Here is a 12745-nt window from a genome sequence, read left to right on the forward strand (position 1 = left end):
GTTAAGTCCTTTTCCCTATGATGATGCCTCTGAACAATTGGATAATTAATTCTCTGAATCTCTTTTCTTGAAATGTGTGTGTACGCAGACCGAGTGGTTTAGGAACAATGACATACAGATGTTCTCTGGAAGATCGAGCTTTGCCATTACAAACCCATAAATAGTATTTCTATAAAAAAGAAAACGATTTTTTTTTTCTCATCAAGCTCAGGCAAAAACAATTACAGCTTTTACATTGTCCCATAGTGGCTGATTTATTCTTCACTTCCCTTGTCAGACTACGATTGGTACAGACTGAGTATGTTAGCAGTCCCCTTTATGTCTTATTCAAAGCTGTTTCATACATTTGTGTTGTGATTGTAGCAACTCCAAGGCCAGACCTTTTCTTGGATTTTGTAATTAAGGTGTTACCCAATGTATCTCTCGGCTAATAGGGACTCAGCAGTTGACACCTCAGATCAAAACATGCAGTATGTAATGTTTCCCCTTGTGTAAAATTTGCCAAAATCCACTTACAACTCTGTGTGTTTACAGAGCAAATTGTCCTTTCTTCTGATGTGTTCCCTGTCTGGTCAGTGCTCCGAGACACAAAGACATCTGAGAAGGTGCTAGGTGTCCACCGAGGGGTGACAGTTGGATGTGTGTACTCAGCCACAGACAAAACAACCCTTTGGCAGACACAGCAAACTCCCAGCTCGTTTTCACTTACAATGAATGCTCAAACATTTGAGGTCTCAAGGCCGCTTATGTCAGTAAAACCTTTCGTCTGCTGTGAAATCATGGTCATTGTCAGAGTATATAGCTAAAGTCCTCAAGGGTCAAGCCTCACCTCAGTTTTTCAAAGTGCAGACAGCTATGACGTTGGTATGATATGCGACTAAAATTCCCATAAAATCCATTGTACTGGAACTGACATGACAAACATGAAAATGGAAAATCCAATGCATTTACCTCTATGGCTTTAACTTAAAAAAAACAGTTCAGACAAGCTCTTGTATTTTTGTTTTTAGAGAAGCCACTTTTTGAAGTGTTATTGTTATCCCATTACTGGATATTTAAATCTTACAGCTAGTGTCTCATGGAATCCATTTCCTCAATAAACAAAGTGCTTTTTATCCTTCTTAAGAATACCTTTGTTTTAAATGTCACATTAAAGTTGACCAAATATGAAACAAATAAATGTTAAAATCACCCATTTCATTGCAGAAAAGGTCAGTGACTATTTTAGGTGGTCATCACACCACTTTTATATGTGGTTGGGATTGTTTGCCCTCCTTCCCTATGATATGTATCCACTTTAGCTCCATGGACGTCACAGTGTGTTCTGAGTTGCTTGTAACAACAGAGAGACTGCACGCTGAATTTTCATGAGTACAGCCTTGGTGGATATTCCCAAATGTGATTGATCCACTGTGTACTCTGGCAACAGGTTGAGTTCAGTAGTGGTTGTAAATGGTTACGTTTAAAATCTATAAGTTATGGAGGGGCACACTTGTGTGTTTTGTGTTTTCTTTGGGTCAAGGTGGAGCCCCTGTATAATTGGTGGTCTGTCTATCAACCTAAACCTCAAAAGATTTAATTGATTTAAGGGGAGGCAATAATAGGAGTCCCATATCACAAAGACTGTATAGAATTTGTCATGAAATATAGAGTTGTGGAGCCAATCATTTATGATCCTATTTTGGATAAAGGTCCCAGTAGACTTTTTTGTAACATTCACATCAGATCCCCACATTGTTTTTTGTGCAATTCAACACTTTGTCAGGCTTAAATCAGAATATTATAGGCTTTTAATGTTGTACTATTTAGGTCCCGTTGGAATATGTTTATAACTGATGGACATAAATTTCAGTAAATTCAGATTTTATTGCAAAGTCTGTACTGGATAGAAGGCTAGATTCATGAGGGGATTTTTCACTGAACAGTAAAAAAAACATTGGTTGGGTGTTTCTGCCATTGTAATGTAAGGTGGTGACAGTCGTCCAGGGAAATACTTGAAAACTCTCTGGCTGTGCAGTGTTGTGTTGTGTTGTATGTGTCTGCCATCTGTTGGACTTCCATGAAACACCACTTTGCAAATTTCTTTAGAAGCACAGTTAGTGAGCACTTTTTTGACACAGGTGAAAAAAGTGCTTATTAGTGGAGATAGCTAATGGTTTATCCAGATTTATAGCAAGACAAATGGGCCACGTTTGCAATAGACAGGCATCTAGAAAAAAAACTCACATTTAAAAGATGTAAAGTAACCCATTATCTTTGTGAATCTGATATGTACTGCAAAGATGAAAATCTCAGGCAGACAGGAGCAAAACCACAGCACAAGTTGGTAGTGCCCATCTAAATGACACATTTTTGTGTTTATGGTAATGAGGAACAGTGGTTTGTAAAATATAGGAAAAAAGTAAATACCCCCAAATTTATTAAAAGAACTCACTTATATCCTATAACATGTGTTGCGGTGGGAGCCGGGGTAGGACGCCAGGAAAAAGAGGGAGTGGGTGAGTGCAGGAGTCGGCCGAGCACGTGCCTCCTGAGGTCCTCTGGTCTCTGTCTGGGATCAATCCGCCTCACCAACCCCTGGGCTAGACTCCCATCAGCCCCATACCCTGTCTACTCTGGGCCAGACACCACCATGACCACTTGTATTGAGAGGCCTGACCGCCATTGTGCCACAGCAGAGTACACAAACAAACAGACACACACAGGTCTGCTCCGCTGCCATTACGTCGACTCATCAAGCCCACTCGGTTTAGTCATACCATAAGCTTCCAGTGCAAGCAGCTCCCTCTTGGCTTTGGATGGAGAATCTGGCAGAAGATATTTGCTCATTTGTCCCCACACATGTATGTGGTTTGGTAACGCTGCTAGGGACTGCTGCCCCAGCCTTTCTTACTGTCCAGATCCCAAGCCAGCCAGGCCTTTCGTGGGTAATGTCCACCCACACAGTCTGGATATATGGCTTTCTGTTGCTCATATTCAGCTGTTTATGTCCTTATAATCTGTTTTCTGTTGATTTTGGTATGCAGCATGGAAGAGCCAAATACGTAAGCATTGTTTTGTCTTGCAAACTACTCAGAACCAATTTGAATTCTTCAACTAGGATTGCAATTGACAGTCTCTCATATGACACTGATAAAATAGACTACATTATTATAGTATAGATAATGTACTGGTATAGATCTTCTTTTCCATTGCACAAAAAGTGATCGGGAATTCAACTAGTTTTTTCTCCCTTCTTTCTTCTGATTAGCAATTAAAAGATACATGCATGTGTACCTACTCTCCAAACCGAACCGTTTTGAATTTAATTTTTAATCTAAGGTTGGGTTACTCAGTCTTACATTAGCATAAAGTATCATATCAACATCAGCTGAAAGTGTGGTTTATGATTCAGTAGTAAACACACACACACACACACACACACACACACACACACACACAACATTTCTTCACTCTTTTCATGTCGACCACAAGGCTGACCTGCTGGCCTCTATTTCCTCTGAAGAGGATATCCCCCTTCAGTAGAGCCTTAAAATCCATCACGGCAGATGACTTCAGATCCTGATGTATGTGCCTCCTCCACTATTGTCTTTGAAGCGTTGGGGGTCTTTGGCTGGGCCCTGCCACAGTGATGATTATAGTCTCATAGTTAGGCCGTTACTGACGTGCTCAGCTCACCCTTCTGATGCCCCCACCCCCATGTTTGATGGAGAGAGGAGTTCTGGTTCACTGATAAAAATGTAATTAGGAATGTGGTTGCTGGTACTAATGCCCACGGTCTGTAACTACTGCTGCCACCTTGTTCCCCTTCCCAGTTACTCTACAAAAGAGGATTTTCTGAAGTCTTACATCCCCCCTGCTCTCCAGCTCCCAGAATGACAAAAAGACCACAAGTGAAACCCACAGTCAACATGTTTACACACATGCACACAGAGTATCTTGAGTAGAAGCTTATGTACATCCTACAGTAACATTAGGGCATTCTGAGGACAAGCTATCAATAAATGTCTAAATGTCTTGCCTCTCGACAGATATCATTGGGTGCAAAGTAAACTGAATGTTCTAAATGTCACCATGGAAGCAGACGTTCCACAGACCACCATGAACAAAAGTAAACTGGGTAAGATAGTTCTTTTTACATGTCTCTGTTTGTTAGCTAATATTGACATTGTCTGAATTATCAAAATCAAATTTCCTGTCATTGGTTTATGACTTCAGGGTATTCATGATGTTTCCATGACCAAGTGAAATGATATGGAATTACTGATGTGATGGAAACACATTTCACACATTTTAAAAGGATTTCTTCTCATTAGCATATTGGCAAAATAATATTTTAACATATAAATTATCCCCTATATAGCAGACACACAGTAAGCAGTAAATTGCGATCAACACCTATACACTTATACTTGCAGTGTAAATGAGTGATAATATACCTCTGTATGTACATAGACAGATCCAGACTTATTTTGTAAAATAGAGTCATATGCCTACTTTGAGATGGAAAAATTGAACCATTGCGTCACATAAGGGAGAGGGACCAAGCACAGACAAGTACAACAATTATGATGACAGATTCCATTCAGCCAGATGAGGTTTAAAATACTCAATAAGTACTTATACACATTTAATGAACTGCAGCTTTCTAATTTTGGGCTTGCCAAAGGACCATCAACAGGCCACGACAAAGAGAAATAATGGCACAACGAACAAGAACTTAAATTATGGTGTGAGAAGAATTTGTGGAAAACTGGACTGCCATCTTGTTGAGCAAGTACTGTAGCTCTAGCTAACATTAACTACTTCTCTATGGCGAGCTGCTGCCACTAGTGGAAGTAGTCATGAGAACTGATGGTGCCGAACCGATGCATGGTTTTCACATTGTGAAATGAGAATTTTTTCGTAATGAATTACCTTGTTAAATAAAGGTTAAATTAAAAAAGATAAAGATTAAAATTCCAACCTGAAATTCAATGAAAAGCTATCTCTTAACTTCCCCATTTATATAGAGAGAAAGATATTGTCTCTGTTCTCTGTCATTAACTCCCTAAACCCATGAGTGTAACTTCAATACGACATTCAAACACTGCTGAGAAAATACAATAAACAAATACTGTAACTAAAATAGTGTTTATTCCATAGAAAAAAATACATCATCCAATGCAAACAGTAAGAAAGGAAAAAAAGTGAATGTTAAAAAAACAAAGTCTTATAATTTCATGAAAAGAATATTGTTGAATTTAATCATTTTATCCTTTAATGACCTTTCTAAATGCATGCACTTTCAATTGAAAAACCTTCTGGATGTCTCATTTTAACAGCTTTTTAATAACATAAAGTTTCTCCATAGTAAGCTCTATTACGCCAATGCAACGCAGGAGTGCACTTCAGGCTGAGCTTGTCATCAAAACAAAGTGTAGCGTTCTCATCAGAAGCAGCTAGTAGCTTTTCATCTCAGAAACTGTCGAAAGTAATCAAACATAGCATTAAAACATTGACACTGATCTATGCATTGATATACCAAAACCAATGTGTATACAGTGTAGACAATGGATGTCTTAATACATGTGGTGTAATTTGGCATCCCCCCTCAGAACCAGAACTCAGAGACAAAGACATGAACGTTGATTATGTTCTGGCCAGAGTCGCCCTGAGTTGTCAGGTTGCGCATGGATAGTTTCAGTACCGTAGTCAATGGACCAATCAGCGACTTCACCTGGCGAACTACACCTGAAAGAGGTAAAGAAGAACAACAATATCAGTGACAATATGTCCCATAAATCAGCCCAGTTGCCCGAATTAAAGGTTGGCATTGTACACATCAGCAAACCACAGATGCTTTGAATCTCAATGTTTTCCGAACCACTGTTCTCATTCCCTTTGCATCACATACCAATGCTTTGTTGGGACCCCTTGACAGCACTTTTTGTTGCACTGAGTACTGACACTCCACAGTCTTAGTTTGAAACATGGTTAACGTGAGCCTGTGAATGTTCTCATTCGTCCACGTCATCGTTATCCTCAAAGCAATTTCATCAGTTCATGTACGCATCTGACTAGGCTGGGACTGGACCCAGCCTGGTCAGATGCGTACATGAACTGATGAAGCCTCTTGGATGAGAGGTGAAACGTCTTCCTAGACGAACAACCAGTCCAGTTGCTTTTGACTGAAATTGCTTTGCGGATGGCATTTGGTCTAGGCCTATAATATTGACCGGGATCATTTTACATTGAATTCAATTCAATTCAATTCAATTCAATTTTATTTATAGTGCCAAATCATAACAAAAGTTATCTCAGGACACTTTACAAACTAGGTAAAGAGCACACTCTATGACTTATTTATGATAAACATAGACCCAACAATTCCCCCGTAGAGTACGGCGGCAACGAAAACCTTCCCTATTACAGGCAGGAACGTCAGACAGACCCAGCTTTGTGGAGGACGGACATCTGTCTGCACCGGTTGGGGAGGAAGAAAAGGAGAGAGAAAGAGAGAAAAGACAGACAGATGGACAGATGGACAGAGAAAGACAAAGACAGAGACAGACACACTTCCAGTAAGTATAATAATATCTATTGTAATGTGAATATGACTTATATGTTATGGCAGTTAATAAAGCAGAATAGTAGAAACAAGCACAGCTAAGGTTCTAAATTATAATAATAGCAAGAAGCGTCATGCAGGACAACGGCAGCAGGCACCACCACAATCAGCAGAGACCTGCGAGACGACAAAGCACAAACAACTCCGGGGAAGAAGTTGAATTAGTAACATGCATTGATGAGACATGAATGATAAAGAAACAGAGAGGAGAGAAGCTCAGAGTATCTGGAAAAGTATTATCCCCCGGCAGACTAGGCCTATAGCAGCATAATTAAGCAGAACAAAATCAGCTTAAAAATAACAACATTGCTAAGGGCTCGTAAGCCCTAGCTGTAAGCTTTATCAAAAAGGAAAGGTTTGAGTTTACTCTTAAATATGGGGACAGTGTCTGTATTCCGAATAACACTTGGGAGTTGGTTCCACAGGAGAGGAGCTTGGTAGCTGAAGGCTCTGCCTCCCATTCTACTTTTGGAAGTGATTGAAGTCAGTTGAAAACCTGTGTGTCGTAGAGATGCTAAAGAATGCCAAATACTTTTTTATATCAATGTTTCTGTGGTTTGCAGAAACATACAAAGCAAACATTTTTTTAAATTAGACAACAGTATAATTGACTATGGTACAATACATACTCTACTAACCAAAACTGTCTTTGGTTGGTTTCACTGACGATAATATAAATTTGTCAATTTTGTCATTTCTTCTAAAAATGTAATGGTTGATTAACAGCAGCAATGAGCAAAGCTAAAGAAAGTTTGTCTCTGTGCTTGTTCATTCTGATTTACTTTTAATTTCTGTCTCACATGCCTTAGTGGTATCTAGCAAAGCAGATAGTTTTATTTTTAAGTGTGGAGGTTTTAAAATTATGCTGCCACCCCAGTACGGTTAAGGATAATGGAATTTTTTTACATAGTGTTCAGCACATTGAAAAAATACAATTGTTTTTCAACATCAAAGTATCTTTTCAAAAACAATGTCCCAGTCACAGATGCGTTTCACAATTATCAGTCATTCTTCGGTGTCATGCATGTCTTTGTCACGCTTCTTTGGTAGAAAATAGACTCTAACACCAAAATCACTTACTACAACAATGCCACATCTTCAGGTGTGGCATAGTAGTACAGCTTGTACATTTGGATGAGCATTCTAATGAAGTGTAGTGTTAGCAAGCAAAATAAAGTCCAGTGATGTAGGGACTGTTCATGACAACCTGGATTGTATTCCTCCTGCTCCATGGACAACTGAGGCCCTCTATAATGGTAAAATAGATGGGAGAATAAAAACACTGCAACAGAGCATTACTGAATGCCCATGGAATTCATTGGGTGATCTTTTTAAGTGAACATGCGATTACACAGAGAAAAAAATGCCAGTGTTTATACAGGCTGTCAGCAGGCCTTTTCTCTGCAGAGGGCTGGTGACATTTCAGCTCTTGCCTGTTTGAACAGCCATCGCCAGTGCAGTCAGGCAGCACAATCACCATACTGTCCTCCTATCACACCTTCGAACATCCTCTTTCTTTTCTCATTTCTTCACAAGTGAGTCAGTAAAGTGTTTGAGCTTTTAGTATGATGACTCATGGGTTTAACTCAACATGGATAAAAAATTATGACAGTTCACTGTCTCGATCGGTCTGAATTATGAGGCTCCTTTCTGTGGTACTTGAAATAAAGCAGTAAAACCCGTTTGGTCGTTGTTCAGTATGGGGCAGATGATGATCCATTATACGCCAACCACTGCGTCCTTTGAGACACTGGCATTGTATGATGGGAGATCCCACCACCACCCACCACCACCCCCCACCCACTCATTCTCCTCCTTCTCTTCCTCCTCTCTCTTTCCTTCTTGAGGGGCCTGGTGTTTGTGGCACCATCACTGTGGCCCACAAGGGTAAATGAGTCCCATGTGTTTGATGGAGGGGAGCAGTCACAGTCACGCGATACAGCCATGGAGGCATTCCTCAAGGACTCCATCTTTAACTATGTAAAGGGGCAAGCAATAGGAGCTTGAACTGCTGTCTTTCTCTCTCTGTCACTTAATCTTGCTCTGTCGTCCCTCTTGTCCGATCTGTCGGCACACAACAGATTTCAGCAGATTCCAGTGATAAGCATTTGGAGGAGTGTGGAATGGAGCCCAGTTTGACCATGGTTGCCCGCTTGTTTTGGTGTTTTGGGACACTGTTGCGTAGTGACACTAGACAGAGGGGAGTGGGACTGAGATTTTATTGTTTCCAAAGCGTCGGCACCATCAGAAAGAGTTAACCTTTCCTTAAACTTAACAACAGCCGCAACATTGAGAGAATAACTAACATGGATAAAGGGATTTCATTTTGAGTCTGAAAATTATTTTCAGTAAGAATTACAGATGGCAAGTCTGAGTTGACCAATAACAACTCAAAGTGAGTTCAGAAGGTTCATGATTTGTCCATGTACTGAAATCAAACTAAATCGATTCAAAAGCTTCAGTGGTGGGTTGAGCAAGCACACAATGAAGATGAGTAAGAGTTTATGAGCACAAGATGGACCACCGCAAAGACAGATGGTATTCAGTCCACATTAAGGCTTTTTCTTATTTTTTATTGTAGTACGTGTGGCCTATATCTTATGAAAGCTCAACACTCTATAATCAGGGTAAACTGTGGCTAAGTTTTCCACTGAATATCCTAAAAATGATTTAAATCTTACCGCATGAATAACTAATGAAAACTTAACTGAAAATGTATTAAGGACATCTAAATAGTGCAATATGTGGAATGTGTTTGTTTGTCTTGTACATTTATTTGTGGTCTAATTAGCACATGCAGAGGGCACAACTGTGTTCTTAGGAACTGAAATTTTGGTTTAGTTCCCAAAAGTGTCTACAGTTCCTCTGAGCTCATGGTTAGTGATTTGAAACTTAATACAAAACACAGTTCAGTTTTCCTCCTTTCAAATGTTTCAAGGAATGTATGTTAACATGTAAGATGTATCACAGTTACGGTCATGATTAGTGGCGTGTTAAGAACGACCTCAACTGTAGAAACATGTTTTATACAGCTTCTAGCTTTTGTATAGCTTAACGAGAAAAGGGTAACTATGTTATTGCTGTACAATATGGGCCCAATTCTGAACAAAGGAGCTTGATACTAAAGTCAGTGTATGTGACCATGATGACTCCGTGATTCCATAAGCTTCCCATCAAAAGCACAGTGGTATCCTCAATGAGCGGAATGAATCAGCTAACAGCTGGGCCTCAACATACTCACAGTGAACCTGAGGTGAAACCACAACCGCATACTCATCTTTAACATTTCATCCAACCAGACACAAAACAGGTTGACTTTGATTGGCTACCATACCACCTGAGATCCACATAAATAAACATGTGGAGGCTTTCAAACCCCTACAGCTGACAATTTGCCCTGTGACTGGGTTGCAAGGTCATGTAATCTGAGGCCTGAAGCTCTGAAGCAAGAGATCCAGTTGTAGTGCTGGAAAGGTCTGTGGTGTCTTTCCATCTCACTGAGGTATCTGCCACAGGGTGCAAAGGTGACTGTGCTGGCTTGAACAGCCACCATCAAACAAACAGCTGTACAATCTGTCCGCTCTCCAAAACATTCCTCCTCACCATAAAGTAGCCCCTTAAGTAGAAAATAGCCCTAAATAAATGCATGCTAGTAGCAGAGACACTGCCACAAAACAAAGTTAAGCAAATGCCAGGAGGCATTTGTCATCCTTCATGGCCACGAGCGCTGCAATATTGAAGGGTTACATGTAAACAGTACAATTTCGGGGTTTTCTGGTTTCTACAACTCAGCGAGGAAGTGTATGACAAAATCCATAATGAACGGGTTTAACACCAGAGACAAATGAAAAATATGCATTGGCCTCACCACAGTATTGTATAATGACACACTGGTTGTGGCGCTATGCATGCACACTGCAGAGAAACCACTGGAGAATATCCAGGTGGTGTACAAAGTTGCAGTATGCAAAGAGGGTACTGGAGAGCATTCTTCAGCATCGTTATGGCAAGACCTGTGATGTGTTTTGTATCTAACCATGAGGTACAGCTGAGCAATGCTGGCATCAACATAAACACATCAAACGGTGGTTTCTTATTCAATTATTCTATTTTTGCTGGCTGAAACCTTTTCCTCCATAAAGTCCATAAAAGCTAGGCGACTCGCCAAAGAAACTGCTAACTAGCTCCCTTGTTACCCTATTAGCAAAGCAACCAATTTCAGTTTTGATAACCCATCAGCATGGCTAAAATATGATCCATTCAAATTGCAAACCTTACCCACTGTACGATGATTGAGTACACTGCAGGCCTCTTTAGGTGCTTGATCTTGTGTTTACAGCCTGGTCACTGGTCACTGGTACAGAAATGGCCAGTCAGGTCAGGCTGTCCAAACACATCTCTGACCACTCCAAAGAGGGGATGGGAGCCCTGCCCACCCCTGCTCTGAAAGGCCAACATATATGCGGCTTGATATTTTAAGGTCAATTAACAGCGAGTCATACTTACAGATCTCTCAAATGGCCCATGGATCATTGTTGGACAGTATCGCACACTGGGTAGTGACATCATTGAAAAGTAGCCGTAGGGAATAGGTCAGTTCTTTTCTTGGAGTTTCAGTTTTAGCAGTTGTGGGCCAGAGCAGCTGAGATGACATAACACGCACCATTATCTTTACCACAACCTTTGCACTATATTACAAGTGACCTTTCAAAGCTAAGACCCATAACTAAGGAGCAGAAAATAGACTTGACAATGTCGACTAAATGGAAATTATTTCCGATGAAAACCTGCTTTGTTTCCAGTTTAAATCGAGATTGTGTATTGTATTCTCTGTCTATATTATAAATGAAAGTATGCAGCATCTTAATAAGCTGTTTAAGTACTTTGCTATCTATTTTGGTATGTTACCGCACAAGCGCGGATAAAAACAGCATTCATTTTGTGAAAACACCTAGTTACAGCAAAGAGGAATGACGAGTATAAATGAAACAAAGGCATATAAGTTTATCTGAGGAATTATTAAGACAGTTTTATTGCATGTAATATGTATGTTATGTGTAAATACCACTATCTTTTTGACTGTGACATATCGGCAACACTATCTCTTCATCAGTACATTGGCGGTGGAGGACCACCCGAGGCGAGTGTTGTGTGTTTGATTGTGGGGTTGTTGGGCGGAGAAGACCCTGTTTTGATTAGCTGTACTAAGCAGACAAGCAGGGGCAGACAAAAATTCCTCATGGGCTTGGCGCGCTCTAGTGGGCCCACTGCTGCCATGTCATGATTCATCCAATTGACAGCCGCTCAAACGGAGCAAGTTGTCTGCTTATCTCCACTGCTGTCCTCAACTCATCAGCAGCACAGCCACAAGCCAGAGCCACAAGCTCCACTGGCTCTGAAATAGTAATGTCTCACACAGTAGGCTCACATTCCACTAGCCGCTGTGGACGGCTGCACTGACGACCATGACTACCTGCATAGAGACAAACTGTCCACTTCCTCTTCCATTCATCTTACTATTTGCCTCACCGGCTGCCAGTCCTCTGCCAATGGAAATGAAAAAGGTATGTATTCTCTGCACAGGATATAAACCGCAAAGGCATATTTCCACTTCCATTTCAAAAATGAATGGAATTTAGCTGCAACGTCTTAGACTTACAGTTACTTCAGAGGTTGGGTATGATTCATGAAGAGAAGGTACAATACTACATAAATGAGTTATTCAAGCTAAAAGGAATAGACAGCAGTGATTAATGATACAGTAAAATCCTTCCATGACAAATTATAACTTATGAAGAGGAGTCATTTGAACATTCAAGAGATGACTTAACATGTGCTGACTGTTTGATACCACAGTTGGCTACTGATTGTATTGTACATTTGATTCACACACACTGATACTATTCAGCCAGTTGGCTGAGTCATTAAAAGCACAAGTCACATAATTGTATAAATATTGTCTGGAGGTACAGTTATTGATTCACATGTTGTTTTTGATTCACATGTTGTTTTTGTTGTTTTTGTACTTTGCATGGTGCAGAAGAAGAAATTAGATTGATGGGTTGTCACGTATTTTCACCCAAATAAAGATTACAACTTCTACAGTAAGTAACAACTAAATCGAAGCTGAGGGAA

General features: G+C 40.3%; 1 protein-coding gene across 1 annotated transcript in view; it reads right to left on the bottom strand.

The window, feature by feature from the left end:
* Positions 1 to 5117: 5117 nt before the first annotated feature.
* Positions 5118 to 12745, bottom strand: part of fbln1 (fibulin 1) — a 29853-nt gene continuing 22225 nt past the window's right edge. Inside the window, exon 17 of the mRNA XM_083917411.1 lies at positions 5118 to 5733. Within this exon, the coding sequence (XP_083773537.1) occupies positions 5594 to 5733 (140 nt within the window). The 3' untranslated portion in view covers positions 5118 to 5593. The remainder of the gene's footprint in view (positions 5734 to 12745) is intronic.

The sequence above is a fragment of the Echiichthys vipera genome, assembly GCF_963691815.1.
Source record: "Echiichthys vipera genome assembly, chromosome: 7".
NCBI lineage: Eukaryota > Metazoa > Chordata > Actinopteri > Perciformes > Trachinidae > Echiichthys > Echiichthys vipera.